Below are 22,581 nucleotides of genomic sequence, written 5' to 3'. Positions count from 1 at the left end.
TTTTAAATCAAGGATACAGAAAGTTTATAGAATTGTTCAAATATTAAAGATGACTTTGAACATTCAACCTGTCTCTAGGAGGATATAACCTGTAATATTAACATAAAAGCTAACTGCATAGAACATATTGTTTTCTATGTTTGTAGAGTTTTAGATTTGGGCCTTTTTTGTGGCCAGCATTAATCACTGAAAAATATGATACAGCAAAAGCTCAAGATTTAGGATGGCAAGTAGATGAGTAAATACAGTCCTTCACATATTTTTCCAAGGAAGCCTACCAGCTTTGTCTGGTGAAGCAACAGACATCAGCTACAAGGGAAGGTAATGCATGATAGTTCTATATTTCACAGGGAGGCAGCATTGGGTTCCAACAAGCAGACTCAAACAGTTCCTTATTAGGGATGGGAGGGAATGCGGAGAAAAGGGAGAAGCAGTCAAGAAACAATAGAAAAGCCTTGTGGCAAGGTCCTGGTTCCCCCTCAAGGGATAAACATATCGAAACATGTATATCTAGGGTGAAACAGATCACCAGCCCAGGTTGGATGCATGAGACAAGTGCTCAGGCCTGGTGCACTGGGATGACCCAGAGGGATGGGGTGGAAAGGGAGGTGGGAGGGGGGACTGGGATGGGGAATACATGTAAATCCATGGCTAATTCATTTCAATGTATGACAAAAACCACTGCAATATTGTAAAGTAATTAGCCTCCAACTAATAAAAATAAATGGAAAAAAAAAATGAAAGCAGGTTCATATTAAAAAAAAAAAAAACTTTCGAGCAGTTTTGCAGATACTGAAACATGCACAAGGTGGGAGAAATTAACTGCAAGCTGCTGACAAGCACGCAGATCCCAGACAGGCTGGAACCAGACAACTGATGATGCGGACTCCCACTTTCCTCATCACCAACCAGTCAGAAGAATGCCCACATGCTGGTCATGCCCTCTTTGAACCATTTCTACTAAATACCCACTCTGGGTTGCAACACAGTTTTGAGGGCATTAGCCCAATGTGGCCCCCTTTGTTTGGCAAAGCAATAAAGCTTCTTTCCTACTTCACACCTGAAACTCCAATTCGGAGGCTGGATTTAGCCTCAGAAATTTGATAGATAGGATCCCTGGCTTGGGGCTGACCCTTAACCAGCTTGCCTTGAACAACTGTCCATTCTGGGCCTAAGTCAGCAGAGGCTGTCACTCACGATTTAGGGGTTGTGTGGGTCACGGGCCCCTGGGCACTGATGGGGATGCAGAAGCTGGAGCTGGCTCTGAGGGTGGGGCTCGTGCCACCATGGAGCGTCCTGCTTGGCTTCATGCTCTGCGGCTACTCTCCTGATTCTTAACGATTTGTGAACGTGGACCACTTGGGTCCCACGGACTATCTAGCTGGTCCTGCCTGGTGTTTTTAGGTGCAGGAAATGAACCCATTCCAAGCATCCAGGTCTGTGTGATGGCCACAGGGCAAGTCTAAAGTTGACGGCAAGTGAATTGATGTAAGAATTCTCTGTGGACTTTAACCAGATCTGAAAGAGACATGTGCACCCCAATGTTCATCGCAGTACTGTTTATGATAGCCAGGACATGGAAGCAACCTAGATGCCCATCAGCAGACGAATGGATGAGGAAGCTGTGGTACATATACACTACAAAATATTACTCAGCCTTTAAAAAGAATTCATTTGAATCAGTTCTAATGAGATGGATGAAACTGGAGCCCATTATACAGAGTGAAGTAAGCCAGAAAGATAAAGACCAATATAGTATACTAATGCATATATATGGAATCTAGAAAGATGGTAACAATAACCCTATATGCAAAACAGAAAAAGAGACACAGATGTACAGAACAGACTTTTGGACTCTGTGGGAGAAGATGAGGGTGGGATGTTTTGAGAGAACTACATTGAAACATGTATATTATCAAGGGTGAAAAAGATCACCAGGTCAGGTTGGATGCATGAGACAAGGGCTCAGGGCTGGTGCACTGGGAAGACCCAGAGGGATGGGATGGAGAGGGAGGTGGGAGGGGGGATCAGGATGGGGAATACATGTAAATCCATGGCTGATTCATGTCAATGTATGGCAAAAACCACTACAATATTGTAAAGTAATTAGCCTCCAATTAATAAAAATAAATGGAAAAAATAATAATAATAAAAAATAAATAAATAAAATAATCTATCAGTGGGAAAAAAAAAAAGAATTCTCTGTGGACTTCAAAGGCCTTGGAGGCAAGGGCCGGAGAGAAGGGCTTTCAGCCAGGTGGAGAGACAGGAGTTACAGAATCAGAGGATGGTGGAACGAGAAAGTTCATCCTGCTTCATCTCATGTGAGATGCTATCACATGCCCTCGTTTTATTTACCAGCAAGCAAGCAAAATGGCTGCTGATTAACTGTTAAGTTGCCATGAATCTTAAGATTCATTCTAACTTGACAAAGTCATTTAAAAAGTGTGTACCTTTGAATCATAAAATATCATAGTATTTTGATAGCAACTGTCTGGTTTCCTCCACATGCCTGGAAGGGCTTGAGAAATTAGTTTGCTTTATTTTGTTTTATTATAAAGTATAGAAGTACTTCCTGCTTTTCCATCTTTAAAAATGAGTCTGTAACAAACTACTGCTCACTTCCTGGTAAAAATCACACTTACAGGATGCAGTGGTGTGGCCTCCTAAACAAACTGCCCACAGGCCAGACAGGGATTCCCAAGTAAGTTTCTGATGTTTGGTTACTGTTGTGAGATTCAGGGGTTTCTACAAGTATTGTCTGCCTCCAGGCTGGGTGTGGAGGAAAGGGGAGGGGCAGGGGACAGGAGACTAATTGTTCATGCCTCCTGAAGTCCTGATGCCCCAGGGAGCGGTCAGATTTTTCAGTCCCTCTGGTTGGACTTAAGCTTTTGGTCACGTTACCTCAAAAACACAAGCACAGAATCCAGGCTAGCAGTGTTGCTCGGTCGCTCAGTTGTGTCCGACTCTTTGTGACCCCATGGACTGCTGCACACCAGGGCTCCCTGGCCATCACCATCTCTTGGAGCTTGCTCAAACCCATGTCCATTGAGTCGGTGATGCCATCCAATCATCTCATCCTCTGTCTTCCCCTTCTCCTCCTGCCCTCAATCTTTTCCAGGATCAGGGTCTTTTCTAATGAGTCGGTTCTTCACATCAGGTGGCCAAAGTATTGGAGCTTCAGCTTCAACATCAGTCCTTCTAATGAATATTCAGGATTGGTCTCCTTTAGGACAGACTGGTTTGATTTCCTTGTAGTCCAAGGGCCTCTCAAGAGTTTTTTCCAGCACCACAGTTCAGAAACATCAATTCTTCAGCATTCAGCCTTCTTTATGGTCCAGCTCTCACGTCTGTACATGACCACTGGAAAAACCAGGCTAACATAGCACCATCCTTGTTCATGAATGGATTTTACAGTAAACAGTGCCGAAGGTGAGACGCTGAGCATGTGAACTGTGATAAAACAGATCCCACCCGCTTCGCCTGGCTTTTAACAATGCTTTGCTGAAATTCTGCAGGAAGTCTGGGGGGTTAGAACAGGAGTCACCTGTTCTCTTGCCCGGGGCCTTACAACAAACACTGCTAGCTCCTTCAGCACAGCCACCACTGACGGACTTTGCTGAGGGTGGACAGGTGGACAAGTTTGGTTCAGTAACACTGGGGCCCCTCTTCCATAGAAACGATGCCCACCCCGTATCCAGGCAGGAGGAGCCACTGGACTCCTAAGGAGGGTGAAAAGCCTGTCCTGAGCCAGGTGAAGGCTGTGGGAGGGTCACAGCCGGTGTGGACCACAGGACCGCTCTGCCCACCCCACCTCGCACCCCAGGCTCCCCACAGGACCGCTGTGAAAAGAGGCTCTTTCAACAAGATCAAGAGGCTCTGTGATCTCTGCCTGTCATCAGCCATATGGGCTGGAGCTTCTCGTTAACCTCACTTTTCCACAGAAATTTTTAGCTCGTAAAGGACATCAAATACATACACTCGGTTCAAACTCACTGAACTGGCTTCATATTATCAGCAGGAAATTGAGATTCAGGGCCTCCTCTACCTGCCCAGGGTAACATCAGCCTGTGGAAGACCTGGGTCGGGCTAGTGCCAAGGGCTCTTATGCCCTCCATCACGGCTGCCCCCGGGGCCTCAGCCCCCACTGGGGGCCCACCCATCAATTTATGTACACAGTCTCCTGGTTATCAATGTTTGGCACTAAATAACAAGGCAGCTTAAAAATACTCTAAATGTGTATTGGATTGTTTTCTTTGGAACTATAATTTTAATTTTTTTTTTCTCCCCTGTTTTATTGAGAGATAGTAGGTTGGTACAAAAGTAATTATGGTTTTGGACCATGAATTTTAAATCATTTTAACGCGGCTCAAACACATCTTTATTAATCAAAGTAGGAACCATTATAATCAACACATTTTTGCCAATGAGAAACAAGTTTGTTCATTCTTGTAGCATAAAAATCATGTTTCAGGATTTGACGAAGTCTTAGAAAGCATTTTCTGCCTCCTGCTGGTTGTGGAAGGATTTTCCCTGCCAAAAGTTGTTCAGATGCTTGAAGAAGTGGTAGTTGGTTGGCGAGAGGTCAAATGCATATGGTGGATGAGGCAAAACTTCGTAGCCCAATTTGTTCAACTTTTGAAGCATTGGTTGTGAGACATGCAGTCGGGCGTTGTCATGGAGAACTGAGGCCTTTCTAATGACCAGGGTTGGCTGCAGACGTTGCAGTTTTCAGTGCATCTCATCGATTTGCTGAGCATACTTCTCAGATGTAATGGTTTTGCAGGGATTCAGAAAGCTGTAGTGGATCAGACGGGGAGCAGACCACCAAACAGTGACCATGGTCTTTTTTTGGTGCACGTGTGGCTTTGGGAAGTGCTTCTGGGCTTCTCTCAGTCCAGCCACTGAGCTGGTTGTCGGCAGTTGTCACATAAAATCCACTTCTAATTGCATGTCACAATCTGATTGAGAGTTCGCTATTGTATACAGAAAGAGAAGACAACACTTCAAAAACAACGATCTTTTTCAACTTTAAGTTAGCTCCTGAGGTACCCACTGATCGAGCTCTATCACCTTTCCAATTTGCTTCAAATGTCAGATGGCCACAGAATGGTCGACAACGAGTTTCCTTCTGCCAACTTCTTGTGTAGTTGCAAGAGGATCTGCTTTGATGATTGCTCTGAGTTGGTCGCTGGCAACAGAAGTTGCAGCCACGATGCTGCTCATTGCTCTCGTCTCCTTTGCAAAACTTCTGAACCACGACCACCCTCCTTGTTCGTTAGCAGTTCCTGGGCCAAATGCATTGTTGATGTTGCGAGTTGTCTTCACTGTTTTCCAACACATTTTGAACTTGAATAAAAAAGTCACTCAAATTTGCTTTTTGTCTAACATCATTTCTATAGTCTAAAATAAATATAAAATAAACAGCAAGTAATAAGTCATTAGGAAAAAAACATACAGTGAGAAATGTGCATTAATGATGTATAACATAACCGGATTTACTTAAGAATGTATCCAGTATCAAACGGCAAAGTTCAGCAATGCAAAACTTCAATTACTTTTGCACCAACCTAAATGAAATATAACACTTCATTAGTTTAAGGTATACAATTTGCATTTCCTTCAAAACACACAGCAGAGGCAAATACCCTGTATGCTGAAGGTGGGTGACTTGGGTAACAGGGTTGTCACCTGTGGGTGTAGGAAGAGGTGGGAGTTGGCATTCTGAATCCACAAGTGCTGAAAATTTTATTGTGATGGGCTGTTTTTAGTATCCAACATGGGACATTACGTATCCAACCAGGGAGGCCAAGAGCATCCTGACAGAAGTGTGGTGGGAAGAAATTCTGCTCAATTAGTCTAGAGGGCTTTGGGTAACGGTTTGAGATCATTTACCTGCAGTACCACTTGGGGAAATCTGCATGGAGGAAAAAAAAAAAATGGCCACACAGTTTTTTTCTTGTATAGAACGTGTACAGAATGCCTATACAAGAACTACAAGAAAGTTCTTCCATAGAACTTTCTTCAATTTCATTTTTTCATTTAACTTTCCAGCATTTCAGTGAAATTGACATTTCCTATTTCACTCCTTGGTTCACAGATTTTAGGGAGCACTATTTAAGTACCTTGAGCAACACTCATAGCATTATTTTTTGGTAACTACTATTTACAAGACAAGAAAAAAATTAATAGAGGACATAACTGTCTTCCTAGCTGAAATAAATTCCACTTAACATTGAGGACTTCATTACATACTAAATCAACTTCATTCCTTTATCTGTCCTGTGTAAGATACACATATTTACTATCTTTGTCCCTCTTGCTGATGTCCAAATGAGCAGGGATCATTATCTGTCCTAGTTATAAAGGCCTCCACTATTGAATTTAAAGTGAGAGTATTAAATTCTTGTGTATAATAAACTGCTTACCTAGTGGTTAATTTTTTTTTTTTAATCTGCTTAATGAAACGTGGTTGATGAAGAATGTATATTGCAGATGTAACTTACCTGGGGATTTCATTTGTTTCTATCCCATCCCTCAAACCTCACTTAAATTCACCAACCTCTAATTTAAAATGACACGGTTTCATTACAGCTGTAGTGTAGAGTGTGGAACACGGTGACAACAGTTTAAATCACATTACTTACCCGCATGATCCATTATACTCAAATTTCCCCTGATTCAATTGCATCGCTAAATCTGTCAAGAGACAAAAATAATTTAGCACTTCATCTTCCTGGACAAAGAAGATTTTGATGTGGTGATTTTAAATAATGGAAAGCAGATACTGATCCCAAGCTGATAGGTCTTTTTTAACACTACCAGGTACTTCTGGATCTGTTTACAGAGAGAGGCATACAACTCTCTTTTCCATGTTTAAATGACCTTGAGTTTAAAATCAACAAAAAATGTGCATTCATAGAGATCATGTTGGCATTGCTTCCAAATTTGGATTCAATATATGAGTCATAGGACTGTTGAATTAGTGTTGAGAGTACAGATGTCTAAGCTGATGTATATATAGTTAGAGAAGACATGCCTTATGACCCAGAGGGAGGGTATGCTGGAGAAATCCAATAGGGTTGTATGAACGTATAACTCAATTAAAATGAATCAAAAAGAAACTAGGTAAGTATCATATAAAAAAATGTGTGACTTAAAAAGAATTATTCTAGTGGGGTCTACACTGGCAGAGCATGGTTATGACTTTTTCTTGCAGGCAAACAAAATCTTCTTTCTTTTCATCAGCAAAAAAAAGGGGGGGCCTCCTGATGAGTGTTTTTTTTTCTTCTCAAAGTACTATGATTAAACCTTACATCACAGAATAAAATGTAACCTGGCCTAGCGAATAAACTGCCTTTGGATCATTTAATCTACATAATGGTTTCCCTGACAGCAAAGCATACAACTTGACATCTTTTTAAATAAGTAAAGTCAGCAGTGCCTTTTAATCCTTTTCATTTCTATTAGAAACACTCTGGGATCATGACGATTCCTGGTCATAGTTAAGCACAGTGAGCAGCAAGAGCGGTGCTGAGCAGAAATCTGACTTCAGTTCCTGGTCACGAGGCTGGGAAACACAGCCAGGCCACATCCGTGCCAGAGGGACGCAAGTTTCAGGACCGTTCAGTCGGTCCAGACCACGGGGAGCAAGGTGTATTCAGATTTACAAAGCATGCTGGATTGGCTTGGAAAAAAAAAAAAAAGTCCTAAACTGGGAAACATGGGGGATACCCTTATAGAGGAAAAGAACAGAACAAAAGGGATTCTTCCCCCCAACCATTTTAAAGGACCATGCTCTGAGTGCCCCGAAGCCGGTGCACTGGGACGACCCAGAGGGATGGGATGGGGAGGGAGGTGGGAGGGGGGTTCAGGATGGGGACACACGTACATCCATGTACTTTCATGTCAATGCATGACAAAAACCACCACAATATTGTAAAGTAATTAGCCTCCAATGAAAATAACAATTAATTTTTTTAGAAAAAGGACCATGCTGCGGTGAATAGATTTTGTGGCATATTTCTCACCTGTTTCACATGAGTTAACTAGAAACTATTTTTTTCTGTCTCTCATCTTCATATTGTGATCCTAGGCTCTTAAGCAAATTTTGAAAACTTTAAAGATTTTATTTATGTTTTCATCAAAATTGACTGCTCTCCATGCAGGAAAAAAAAAATTATATATTGAAACCTGGCCAGAGTACACTTCGGAGGAATAAGTTATACATTAGTACCTCTAAGAGTATAGGACTCCTTAAACACCATTTTAGCAGAATCTACTCCATAATACTCTCCATCTTTATGGTGAGATTCTGCTATGTTGCTGATCTGCTGAATGCCAACAGTGGGAAGGCTACTTTCCCGAGGAGAAATGAGTCAGTTACTGTACAAAGATCCTCCAATTCTTCTCATTTCATTCTGTCTCTGGACAAGAAGATAAGTTTGATCCAAAAAGAAGAAAAACTAGACATGTTTTGGAAAAAGGGACAATGTTTAGCAGATTAGTCACGGCATTTTCAAAAGGAAATTCAATTGAAATCAAACTCTATTATCTTCTACCATTGTTTTATTGCTCTACTTTGCGCTTTCAATTTCTCATCATTCTATACATTCAACAACATGTTGTTTCGCCATATGTCTGCTTCCTTTGAAAAATGCCCACAGTCAACTGACAGCAACTCTTGGCACCATCCTGTCAAAATATTCTCATGGAATTCGAGGTCACTGGACATCAGTTCCTACCTGGGGTTTGATAGTTCAGCGAAACCATCTGGCAGCCAGCGTTCCAGAAAATCTGAGGCATGTAATTACTGGAATCGACTCGGCCTCCCTTGGGGTAAATGCGACTCATTTGCCGTTTGTTATAACTGTGTAATGTATTAAGGAAAATGGAAAAGAGGATCCCAGCAGTGATAAATAAATAACAAAGAGCTAAAGCAATGAAGATTGAGATCAACACTGACAAAAACATGTGACAACAGAGAACGGATTTCACATGTATAAAGGACACTAAGGAGAAAAACCATAGTTCATGGTGTGAATTATAAAAACAATTCGCATTTGGGCAGGTTTTCCCTGCTGCTGCGGTCTTTCACATACTTTATATTACTAGCTCTACAACCACAATAATATATTAGCCATCTTTCTGTTTTAGAGATTCCTGCCAAACTCAAAGTTCACCAACCATTTAGTCCACTTAATACATAAGGATACTTCACAAATTCAATGGCGTGTGTCTTCAAGTAGCCTAGACCGACCGACTCATTAAAAGAAGACATGTTATAATGAATATTGCGTTCTGTAAAGAAAAGCAAAGATGCACTTAGAAACTCTGCCATCAGACTCACAAAAGACAAGTGATAAATATAATTACACTTGGAATCATGAGGCTTTGGAGGCAGATGCTCCATCATGATATCAGTAGCTCCTGCTTTCATTAATGTTCTGATGATGGAGATGGCTGACTTAAGAAAAGTGATGAATTAAATTTTGAGTCAGTTATGTGTATAGCAACTGACATTCACAGCCACTCCTGGGACATGTATTTTCAGTGAGGACTATCTCTTCTCCAGTCCAGAAATAATTATACGAAGTTTTAAAATATCACTTGCTATGTTTTAAAGAGACCAGGTTTTGACTCAAACGGGTCTTACAAAGTGTATCTAATGCAAGAGGTTCTGTGCTTGGAGTGCTCCCAAATCCAGTCTCTCAGAGCCACCTTGTGGACGATGCTGGAAATGACAACACAAGGCCCCCACGAGCCAAGGACCTGGGTGGTCTGTGCAACAAAAGTAAGGTGAAATGCAACAGTCCACGTGCCCAGGAAAGGGAATGGCAGCAAGTCAGATCACAGCACGATGAAAGAAAAGCAGACAGAAAAGGCAACAGCATTTAACCTTTGGTGTTACCTTCAGCCACATGGAAGCCTTGAAACTTTACAGGCTGTGCATAGTTGATCATTGTGGACAAATACGGATGGATATTAGTGGTAGCACCCACATATTTATAAGATGCCATCCACGCCTGCTCATCTTCTACGGTAACCAGGCCCTACGAGCACAACAAAGGGAATACACACGTCAGAGACGTCAGGACTCTCAGATTTAGGCCACAAACTGCCTTGCGTGAGTGTGTGCTCAGGTGCTCAGTCACGCCTGACTGTGATCCCGTGGACTGTAGCTTGCCAGGCTCCTCTGTCTACGGCATTCTCCAAGCCAGAATACTGGAGTGGGTTACCAAATCCTCCTCCAGGGGATTCTCCTGACCCAGGGATCAAATCCGAGTCTCCTGGGTTTTCTGCACGGGCAGGTGGATTCTTAACCACTGAGCCACCTGGGAAGCCCCTACAAACTTCCTTACTAGAGACAATCTGCACACAGATCCAAAGATAAAAGATTTTTCTCTTCCTCAATTATGTTAAATAAAACATAATTTTTAAAAAGAGCTTTTAATTTATTTAAAGATTTTCTTGATGTGGGCCATTTTTAAAGTCTTTAACGAATTTGTTACAATATTGCCTCTGTTTTATGTCTTGGTATTTTGGCCACAAGGCATGTGGCATCTTAGCTCCCTGACCGGGGATTGAACCCACACTCGGTACTTGGGAAGTGTAGGGTCTTAACCACTGGACTGCCGGGGAAGTCCCAACATAAGATAATTTTAAAAGTTAATGTCAGGACTTCCCTGGCAGTCCAGTGACTCCATGCTCCTAACACAAGGATCATGGGTTCCATCCTTGGTCAGGGAACTAAGAATTCACATGCCTTGAGGCGTGGTCAAAAAAAAAAAAAGTTAATGTCTATTGTGGCTCCAAATAATACAAATAGAGATAATAGTAAAATATGAAGCTTACCTTACACTTTGGGGACATTGTTTTAGATTTTCAAAGGACTTTATTCTAGAAACTATATTGAAGTTCAGAGCAATACTATGGAATATGTATAAAAGGTATTATAATTCATAATTTCACAAGTTGTGAAATAAATTAAAAAACAGAGATCCTTCAATTTTAGTGTACAGATAAGCTTGTTAAATCAGATTCCAGGGCCTCGCCCTCAGAGTTTCTGAAAAAGGGAGTCTGCTGTGAAACCTGAGAACTGGCATTTCTAACTAGCTCCCAAGTGGCTGGTCTGGGGACCATACCTACTTAACACTTTTGGAAACCAAGTCACATACATAAATGGTTTGTGGTATTTTTAAAAAAAAGCTTATTCTTAAACTAATGTGATAATCCACTACACAGCACCTATTAAAATTGTATTACTTTGCATACAGGCAAAGAGAAACACATTATTTTAGTTTGTTTCCTTGTAAATCAGGACAAAAGTAACACAACCAACAACAGCAAAAATAACACCTTCAGAAGTGATCAATATTTAGTTGAGATCAATACTCAAGGATGAATAAACTGTTGACTCGCATCAGTCAATTCATTGGTTGAAAAAAATGGCCAGGGCAGTTTGTTTGCCTGATAACATTTTAGACCATCAAACTGATCTCACCAGTAAAAGCCAATAAATAACCAAATAATGGAACTTGTTGGGATTTTTAAAAATCATGTTTTCAAATGTCCCCAGTTAAAATTTGAAAGTTCATTCACAGACTAGGAGCATATAATCATTTAATCTGAAAATAAAAATGACCATAGGTCAGGGAATTCATATGATAGCAAAACGGAAAGGTCTTTGTTCCAACTATATTGGTGTTCTGAAAGGCTATTAGTCAATTTCACATTGTATCCATTCTAGGAGTTTTATTTGACATTACTTAATGGTGACTTTATCGTAAGGGAAGTAAAGTAATATTTTTAGTTTGTTATATCTTCTTCACAGCTCATGATCAAAGTGGTCCTTTTAATAAAAAGTACACGGCGTGTTGCAGTTTTGAAACTGTTGGCAGCCAGAGGCAGAAATTTACTTTATCATTTGATTCCCACATCAGGGCTTCAGAAAGGGTTATCTTCTTGTCTATGGGGTCCTATCTTATTTGAAGGAAAACCCAATATTCTTACTGTCTAAAGTTTGGAATGATTCTGGTTAAGTCTGATCCCAGTCGTCTCCTAAGATATTTGTGAAATTCTCTTCTACTAGAATTTATTACGATATTGGGGTCAACAAAGATAAGCTGATCTTTGATCACTGATATTTGTTAAGCGGCTGTGACAAGTTATGTTCATCTTTAAGGCCTCAGCCTTCTCATGCAGTTAGTGGGTCAGACTGTAATCCTTGATACACATGATGACTGACAGTAATGAGGTTGTCATCCAGGGAATCAGCCTGGTACCCAGCTTATGGTACTGGCATTACTAATTATCAATAAACATACAGTAGAAGAATTATACATGCCTTTGTCCATTGTCTAGGAATGAAATCTCAAATGCTAACTAAGAAAATACCTAAATGCCTAAACACTTATTTTTAGAAAAATCATCTTATTTGTCTGCCCTAGGTTTTGTGATTATATCAGAATATAATCATTTCGTCACGTGGTTAATTTTTTCCTTTGAAGACTCTTACAAGTAGATGCACTGAGCATGTACATATTATCCCTATAAATAGTCTGATATTTCATGGGCAGTGGGTAGGAGAAGACAGAATAAACAGCACTTAATAAAACCTATTCAATATTGAATGACCACATAGTTTCTCATAATGAAAACAAAATGCACAATGGAATTGTTCTGTTACCTTTTTGCTGTTTTCATGTTCAAGGTCATCTGAAGCCTAAATTAGAGAAAGAAAATAATTTACTTCTCTAAAGGGTGAAACTTCAAGTTTACTAGCCCCACACCTGTGGATGTTCAAATATGTTAGATAGTTCTCTGTACGCCTGCTGTTCTATTTATCTGTTAAGATAGGACATTACTGGTAACATAAAGCCACAGATACAGTGAGAACTGACAGGATATCATGGTGTAACTCTCTTTCACACCAGAAAAGCTCATCATAATGCTTATCTCCATTTTGGCTGATAGTCTTCACCTATTTCAGTGCTTTCTTAGGGTAATTTAGTTAGTGGTCTAGTGATGGGGCTTGGGAAATAATCGATGGGACCACCTCCTCTGGTATGTAAAGAATCACTCTTGAGCAAGTCAACACTCATGTCTGGGTGCTGATAAAGGCAGGATAGTGAGTTTTAGTAGGCATCTAATAATCTGAAAGTAGCTGCAATCCTCTATATCAGAAAAGGTAAGCATAATGGTAGTATTCTCCTGGTTTTGCTCAGCAGATAAATTTGCTCCCGTTTTCTTAGCACCTACTGTATACACCTACCTGCATCTTCATCCATTGTCTTTAATGATTAAGTACTATTGCTCCCATCAAAGACCATGTCAAAGGATTCAGTCATCACCCTGAATTTATTTATCCTAAAATTAACTCTCTCTGGACTCCTGGGTTCCCTTTAACCACCAGCTCCCCTTCACAGCAAAACTGCTCAAAAGTATTGCTTCTCCTCATTCAGATGTATCTGTCCAAGGGGTCCCTAACTGCCCCAAAACTCCTCTTTTCAAGGTCATCATGACTCCCAGGCTAGCAATCCAGTGGACATTCTGCGTCTTCTTACTCTATCACTCACTAGTATTAAAAATCAACCACTTTGCCAGGCCCCAGTGGGGGTTGGGGAATGAGATGTCAAAGGGTATGAACTTCCAGTTATAAGATGAGTAAGCCCTGGGGATGTCACGGATAGCATGGTGACGAGAGTTAACAACACTATATTCCATCCCAGGTGGTGCAAGTGGTGAATCTGCCTGCCAATACAGGAGACATAAGAGACACAGGTTTTTTCACCTTGCTTATAGTTTCCTTTGTTGTGCAAAAGCTTTGAAGTTTCATTAGGTCCCATTTGGTTATTTTTGCTTTTTTGGCCCGGTGCACTGGGAAGACCCAGAGGAATCGGGTAGAGAGGGAGGTGGGAGGGGGGATCGGGATGGGGAATACATGTAACTCCATAGCTGATTCATGTCAATGTATGACAAAACCCACTATAATATTGTAAAGTAATTAGCCTCCAACTAATAAAAATAAATGAAAAAAAAAAAAAAAAAAGAGAGAGACACAGGTTCGATCCCTGGGTCAGGAAGATCCCCTGAAGGAGGAAATGGCAATCCACTCCATATTCTTGCCTGGAGAATCCATCAACAGGGAGCCTGGTGGACTAAAGTCCATCGGGGTTGCAAGGAGTCGGAAGTGACTTAGCACACACGCATACTTGAAAGGTGCTAAGATAGCAGACCGTAAATGTTTCCATAACACACACACACACACACACACACACACATACATGAAGGTAATTAATAAACTGGTGCTTATTCTATGTTAGCAGGGAGATGAGACCTCCAGTGGGTAGCACTGATTTTCTAACGGGGGTTTGCTGGGATGATCAGGGTCATTCTCTCAATGATCTCAACAGCATCACCTTTGCTGCTGGGATGCTGTTGCGGTCTTCCTGCTCATGTGTCATAAGGAAATAAATAACATTTGAAGGACACGGGCCAAAGAGGTAGGGATCAACACTAGGCATGACCGAAGAGTCATTGTATTGTGCATGCCTCGAGGTAGGATATTGATTCTGGCTGCCCAACTGAGAAGGGGAATTACAGGCTACCTTATTCTCTTGTGGCGCTCACATTTCTGAAATGGCATACCAGCTGCCATCTCTTGGAAGTCATGAAAACAAAGAGCACCAAGACTCTGACCTTCTTGACACTATTGGCAATAGCTTCCTTGTGACCCAAGTCATCTGCAGAAAGTTCATTTCCATATTTGTATTCAGGGTGAGCTTCCTCCTCTTGCTCAGCTGTGGGAAAGACAAAAGGAAAATTCATGAAGCTAACTTAACACCAAGGGGTCAGGCCTCCTCTGTAATCTTGAGTAGAACAGAAGCACTTTTAGACGAGAAGGAAGCTAAATGAAAACAGGAATGTTTTAAAAAGTAACTTTTTTCAAATTAAACCCTCACTGAACTCTTATCTAGTCAAGGTCCAGGAGGGTGTCTTGTTATTTCTCCTGCACTGAGCATGACTTTTTTATTGAATATAGTTGGTTTAAAACATTGTATTTCAGGTTACAGCAAAGTGACTCAGTCATGTATACATATATATATATATATATACTGATTATTTTCCATTACAGGTCTTATAGATATAAAATACTGTTCTTGTGTTACACAGTAAATCATTGTTAGCATGGTTTTTACATGCTTAACCCTTACAAGCTTTTCTTACGCCAATGATTATTTCTATCCTAGTATATAAAATAACCCTAAAAATTAAAAGCCTCAAACATCTCAGGAAGATCTGTGACTCATAAAAGGATATTTTGATATTCTATGACACCCAGAGAAAACAAGATACAAGATCAGGAAAATACATTTGATAATTCTGAAAAAGAGTAAAAAATGTCCACTTGAATTTTATGGACATAATGACTTGTGGCTGGGAGTGGTGTGATACAGAAAAGAAAGAACTTGGAAGGATTTACTGCTTTTGTAAATCATTTGCCAAATCTGGCTTAGGTTTAAAAGACTCTGAAGTCATTCCTGGGGTTCATGGTGGGGAGGGAGCAGGAAGTGGGTGCTATATCAGGCTGGTACCCCAGGAGCCTGGACTGAGCTAAGTAGAGAGGTAGAGATGACATTATTCAATCTGTCGGTTCAGGAAATTACAAGAACTCTGGTATCCACCCAAGGCTGTCAGTGGAAAAAGGACTGCCTGTTGGAAAATTAGCCACATACTGGTTGGTATGAGATCTGTATTTCCATGATGCCCATCCTGCAGGGGCTCCCAGAAATTTGCCTAAAAACTAGCCAGGAACAGGAGACAGCCACAGGCCATAAGATAAGGTCAACACAAATCCAACATCACTACACTGAGCATAAGGGACCTTTACTACAAAAACAAAGCCAAAAAAAAAAAAAAAACACTGAAAATATTTCTAAGGGAGATGAACAGGGCCATAAGAATTAAATGTATTTTTTTAAATAGTTTGTTTAGAAGGTGGAAAGGAGAATGCAAGAACAGGAGTAGATGAAAAACTTTCACTAATTCTAAGGTGAATTTCCCCCCACGTTGTAATATATTTAATATGACAAAGTATCCTTTAATCGATGGCATTTTATAATTCACTGGAAGCAGTTTTCTTTCTTTTAGAACAGTAGTGACTTTCAATCGGCAGTGTCTTAGGTTCAGAAATTTGGATGACTTTATGCAAGGTGTCATTCCAGGGAGGGGATGAAGGCAAGGGAAAGTAGTCAGACACCTTCCTCTGTGGAACTGATATTCTGGTGAGGGGCTATTCTGGAGGCAGATGATTTTTTTCTTAAACTAGGTCATCTAGGCTTTGGGCAGGAAAAAAAGGATCTAAGACACTGAAAGAGGTCTCAAAATAATCTAGGCTAGTGTATTCACTTATATCTAAAAGAAACAGATTCACAGATAGAGTCAGAATATGAACCTACATTCTCAGGCTTCCTAGACTAAAGCTCTTAATGTGATACCGGATTTCCATGACCAATAGTCAGTGACCAAGATTTTGAAACCTCTGACCATCACTATTGAATTTCAATTTTATATCTAGTTTAACCTGCCCAGCCAGATATAAACTATTTGAATTTCAAGGGGGTATATTCCACAGAAGTGGTTGAGACTGAATAACTTCTTTAAAAGGGTTGTACAACTAAAGGTTAGCATCTCTTGATGGTGCTAACAACCACACACAATGTTGGTATTCCCCACTTCTCATCTGGTGACATCTTTAGGGTCTTCTATGTATAATACAAGGGATTTGTATTAGTTTTGTATCCTCCAACTCTATTCAATTCATTGATTAGCACTAGTAATATTCTGGTGGTATCTTTAGGGTTTTCTTTGTATAATCCTGCTCATCTGAATCTATGTCCAGCCTAATAACTGGACACACATATTCACTGAAAGTCTTTTTTATTTTCCAAAGCCTTCAGGCAGGTCTGCCCTCTTGAACTATGCTTGGTCTCCTCTTGAAGTATTTAAATTAGAGACTCCTCATTCATGTATAGTAGGATCAAATTATGATAGAGGGTAATTACTGGTTGACCAACTGGTTGACCAATTACTGAGGGCCAACTGGTTGACCAGACTAAACTCAAGTATGACTGAGGGGACACAAGACTCACATGTAATGGGGATAGCAAAGATCTCTACCCTTAGACAGAAACTCAGGTACATATGAATCAACACATTTCTGTCAAAACAACTAAAACTTTACCAGAAAATTTTCTGGAATAACATGTGAGTTACTAGAGGCAAATTTATTTTGTCTCTAGGAATGATGAGCATCTGCATAAAAGTTGGGGAAGTAGCCTTAAGGATGATAAGTGGAATCATACTGACACCTCATTTCAGATGAATGAGTGTGTGTTCAAGAAACTTCACGTTTCTGACTCTTATCATTTATATTGTTTCTCCTTTTTTAAAGACAAACAGTTTAACAATGATTTTGCATATTTCTGTTCTTTATATTTCTATACATTAGAAGGACAATGCTGTGAGGTGCAGAAGGACTTGACCCTGGAATCAAGGCAGTTTGAGATTGAGTCTTAGTGTCATTGCCAACCAGCTGTGGCCCCACATATAACATATGTTATTTATCTAAGCTTCAGTTTCTTCATCTGAAGAATGAATGTAATAATAACTGTTTCATCAGACCGCATAAAGATTAGAGGAGACACTGATGTAAAGCACTCGATCTGCAGTTGGTACAACAATCGTAGTTGCTGTTAATAATATTACTATTATTTTTCTTAATGTATTTCATTATTCTATAGCTTGTTTTACTGGATTATTATCTAGTAACATCCTATATGTTTTTGATTATCATCAAGTTAACCTAAACTTAAGGAACAGATTTAATATAATTTTCAGACTTTCAAGGTTTAAAAGTACTTTATTGATCTCTTAAATATTTTTATTGGAGTATAACTGATTTACAATGTTGCATTAGTTTCAAGTGTACAGTGAAGAGATTCAGTTATACATATACATTTATCCAATCTTCTTCAGTTTCTTCTCTCATATAGGTTATTACAGAATGCTGAGTAGAGTTCCCTGTGCTACACAGTGGGTCCTTGTTAGTTATTTATTTTACATGTAGTTGTGTGTTGGACAAATAGATTCAAGGGATTAGATCTGATAGACAGAGTGCCTAAAGTACTATGGATGGAGGTTCGTGACATCATACAGGAGGCAGTGGTCAAGACCATCCTCAAGAAAAAGAAATGCAAAAAGGCAAAATGGCTGTCTGAGGAGGGCTTACAAATAGCTGAGAAAAGAAGAGAAGTGAAAGGCAAAGGAGAAAAGGAACAATATACCCTTTTGAATGCAGAGTTCCAAAGAATAGCAAGGAGAGATAAGAAAGCCTTCCTTGGTGATCAGTGCAAAGAGAATCTATAATAGAGGAAAACAATAGAATGGGAAAGACAAGTTTTGTGCTGGCAAGATGGTGAGGTAGAAGGATGTGTGCACTCAACTTCTGTGAGAACTCTAAAATAACAACTCACTGCTGAACAACCATTGACAGGAGACTGTTGGATCCCACCAAAGAAAGATACCCCACATCCAAGGGCAAAGGAGAAGCCCCATTAAGATGGTAGGAGGGGCGAAATTGCCTTTAGAAACAAATTCCATACCTGCCAGAGGTGCTCAGAGGGCTCAAACAAAACCTTGTGCACACCAGGACCCAGAGACCCCTCAGAGACTGAGCCGGACCTGTGTCTGAGTCTCTGTGCAGGTATGGGTCAGCAGTGGCCTGCCGCAGGGGCTCTGGGCACAGCCACCTGGTCACACAGCCTGTGGCATACGCCCTCTTGAAGGAGGTCACCCCACCTCCTAACCCCACCATACAGCTGCAGAGCAGACGACCCATAAACTGTAGAACAATTATACCAAAGAAATCCTCGTACTGTTAGGGAAGTTCTAGCAGCCACAACAGATTTCCCAACCTGGGGATTTGGCAAACAGACTGAGTACTCCCAGATAATTTGACTTCGGAGGCCAGTGGGATTTGATTACAGAACTTCCACAGGCCTGGGGAAACAGACTCTTGGAGGGCACAAACAAAACCTTGTGTGCACCAGGACCCAGGAGAAAGGAGCACTGACCCCACAAGAGACTGACCCAGACTCTCTGTGACGGTCCAGGATTCTGGAGGCATGGGTCAGCAGTGGCCTGCTGCAGGGTCGGGGCACCGAGTGCAGCAGTATGTGCATGGGACCTTTAGAAGGAGGTCACCCTTATCTTCATTATCTCCACCATAGTTTGGTCTCAGATAGAACAACAGGGAGGGAACAGAGCCCCACCCATCAACAGAAAATTGGATTAAAGATGTACTGAGCATGGCCAGCCCATCAGAATAGGACCCAGTGACCCCCTCAGTCAGTCTCTCCCATCAGAAAGCTTCCATAAGCCTCTTATCCTTATTGTCAGAGGGCAGATAGAGTGAAAACCACAATCACAGAAAACTAATCAAACTGATCACATGGACCACAACCTTGTCTAACTCAATGAAACTATGAGTCACGCCCTGTAGGGCCACCCAAGACAGATGGGTCGTGGTGGAGAGTTCTGACAAAACGTGGCCCACTGGAGAAAGGAATGGCAAACCACTTCAGTATTCTTGCCTTGAGAATCCCATGAACAGCATGAAAAGGCAAAAAGATAGGACACTGAAAGATGAACTCCCTAGGTCGGTGGGTGCCCAATATGCTACTGGAGAAAGGTAGAGAAATAACTCCAGAAAGAATGAAGAGACAGACCCAAAGCAAAAACAGCACCCGGTTGTGGATGTGACTGGCGATGGAAGTAAAGTCCAATGCTGTAAAGAGCAATATTGCATAGGAACCTGGAATCATAAGTCCATGGACCAAAGTAAATTGAAAGTGGTCAAATAAGAGAATGCAAGACTGAACATTGACAATTTAGGAATCAGGAAACTAAAATGGACCAAAATGGGCGAATTTAATTCAGATGACCATTATATCTACTACTGTGGGCAGGAATCCCTTAGAAGAAACGGAGTAGCCATCATAATCAATAAAAGAGTCCCAAATGCAGGACTTGGATGCAATCTCAAAAATGACAGAGTGATCTCTTTTTGTTTCCAAGGCAAACCATTCAATATCACAGTAATCCAAACTTATGCCCCAATCAGTAATGCTGAAGAAGCTGAAGTTGAACAGTTCTATGAAGACCTACAAGACCTTTTGGAACTAACACCCCAAAAGGATGTCCTTTTCATTATAGGGGACTGGAATATAAAAGTATGAAGTCAAGAGATACCTGGAGTAACAGGCAAATTTGGCCTTGGAGTATGGAATGAAGTGGGGCAAAGGCTAACAGAGTTTTGTCAAGAGAACACACTGGTCATAGCAAACACCTTCTTCCAACAACACAAGAGATGACTCTACACATGGACATCACCAGATGGTCAACACAGAAATCAGACTGATTATATTCTTTGCAGCCAAAGATGGAGAAGCTCTATACAGTCAGCAAAAACAAGACCGGGAGCTGACTCTGGCTCAGATCATGAACTCCATATTGCCAAATTCAGACTTAAGTTGGAAAGTAGGAAAAACCACTAGACCATTCAGGTATGAGCTAAATCAAATCCCTTACAATTACAGTGGAAGGGACATATAGAGTCAAGGGATTAGATAAGATAGACAGAGTGCCTGAAGAACTATGGACAAAGGTTTGTGACATTGTACAGAAGGCAGTGATCAAGACCATTCCCAAGAAAAGGAAATGCAAAAAGGCAAAATGGTTGTCTGAGGAGGCCTTACAAACAGCTGAGAAAAGAAGAGAAGCTAAAGGCAAAGGAAAAAAGGAAAGATATACCCATTTGAATGCAGAGTTCCAAAGAATAGCAAGGAGAGATAAGAAAGCATTCTTCAGTGACCAATGCAAAGAAATAGAGGAAAACAATAGAATGGGAAAGACTAGAGATCTGTTCAAGAAAATTAGAGATACCAAGGGAACATTTCATGCAAAGATGGGCACAATAAAGGACAGAAATGGTATGGACCTAACAGAAGCAGAAGATATTAAGAAGAGGTGGCAAGAACACAAGAAGAACTATACAAAAAGATCTTCATGACCCAGATAATCACAATGGTGTGATCACTCACCTAGAGCCAGACATACTAGAATGCAAAGTCAACTGGGCTTTAGGAAGCATCACTATGAACAAAGCTAATGGAGGCAATGGAATTCCAGTTGAGCTATTTCAGATCCTAAAAGATGATGCTGTGAAAATGTTGCACTCAATATGCCAGCAAATTTGGAAAGCACAGTTGTGGCCACAGGACTGGAAAATGTCAGTTTTCATTCCAATCCCAAAGATGGGCAATGCCATAATATGTTCAAACTACTGCATGATTACACACGTTAGCAAAGTACTGTTCAAAATTCTCCAAGCAAGACTTCAAACAGTACATGAACTGAGAATTTCCAGATGCTCAAGTTGGATTTAGAAAAGGCAGGGGAACCAGAGATCAAATTGCCACCATTTGCTGGAACATAGAAAAAGCAAGAGAGTTCCAGAAAAACATCTACTTCTGCTTTATTGACTATGCCAAAGCCTTTGACTGTGTGGATCACAACAAACTGGAAAATTCTGAAAGAGATGGGAATACCAGACTACCTGACCTGCCTTCTGAGAAATCTGTATGCAGGTCAAGAAGTAGCAGTTAGAACTGGACATGGAACAACAGACTGGTTCCAAATAGGGAAAGGAGTATGTCAAGGCTGTATATTGTCACCCTGCTTATTTAACTTATATGCAGAGTACATCATGCAAAATGCTGGGCTGGATGAAGCACAAGTTGGAATCAAGATTGCTGGGAGAAATATCAATAACCTTGAATATACAGATGACACCACCCTTATGGCAGAAAGCAAAGAGGAACTGAAGAGCCTCTGGATGAAAATGAAAGAGGAGAATGAAAATGCTGGCTTAAAACTCAGCATTCAAAAAACTAAGATCACGGCATCCAATCCCATCACTTGACAGCAAATAGATGGGGAAACAATGGAAAGTGACAGATTTTATTTTCTTGCGCTGCTCAGTCATGGTAGATGGTGACTGCAGCTATGAAATTAAAAGATGCTTGCTCCTTGGAAGGGAAGTTATGACCAACCTAGACAGCATATTAAAAAGCAGAGACATTACTTCGCCAACAAAGGACCATCTACTCAAAGCTATGGTTTTTCCAGTAGCCATGTATGGATGTGACAGTTGGACTATAAAGAAAGCTGAGCACAGAAGAATTGATGCTTTTAGACTGTGGTGTTGGAGAACACTCCTGAGAGTCCCTTGGACTGTAAGGAGATCAAACCAGTCAACCCTAAAGGAAATCAGTCCTGAATATTCATTGGAAAGACTGGTGCTAAAGCTGAAACTCCAATACTTTGGCCACCTGATGCAAAGAACTGACTCATTTGAAAAGACCTTGATGCTGGAAAAGATTGAGGGCAGGAGAAGGAGACGACAGAGGATGAGATGGTTGGATGGCATCACTGACTCAATGGACATGAGTTTGAGCA

General features: G+C 40.8%; 1 protein-coding gene across 11 annotated transcripts in view; it reads right to left on the bottom strand.

Moving 5' to 3' along the window:
• PLCB4 (phospholipase C beta 4) overlaps nt 1–22,581 on the bottom strand; it is a 460,969-nt gene that overhangs the window by 61,406 nt on the left and 376,982 nt on the right. For 9 of the 11 annotated variants that reach the window (XM_070471870.1, XM_070471879.1, XM_070471875.1 and 6 more), the window contains 6 exons: nt 14,701–14,801; nt 12,689–12,724; nt 9,911–10,052; nt 9,216–9,300; nt 8,745–8,869; nt 6,648–6,699 (listed from right to left, as the gene is read on the bottom strand). In XM_070471870.1, the coding sequence (XP_070327971.1) occupies nt 6,648–6,699; nt 8,745–8,869; nt 9,216–9,300; nt 9,911–10,052; nt 12,689–12,724; nt 14,701–14,801 (541 nt within the window). The remainder of the gene's footprint in view (nt 1–6,647; nt 6,700–8,744; nt 8,870–9,215; nt 9,301–9,910; nt 10,053–12,688; nt 12,725–14,700; nt 14,802–22,581) is intronic. The other 2 variants (XM_070471878.1, XM_070471880.1) reach the window with 1 other exon arrangement.

Source organism: Odocoileus virginianus, chromosome 9, assembly GCF_023699985.2.
Source record: "Odocoileus virginianus isolate 20LAN1187 ecotype Illinois chromosome 9, Ovbor_1.2, whole genome shotgun sequence".
Lineage (NCBI taxonomy): Eukaryota > Metazoa > Chordata > Mammalia > Artiodactyla > Cervidae > Odocoileus > Odocoileus virginianus.
This window is presented reverse-complemented; position numbering and strand designations above follow the sequence as displayed.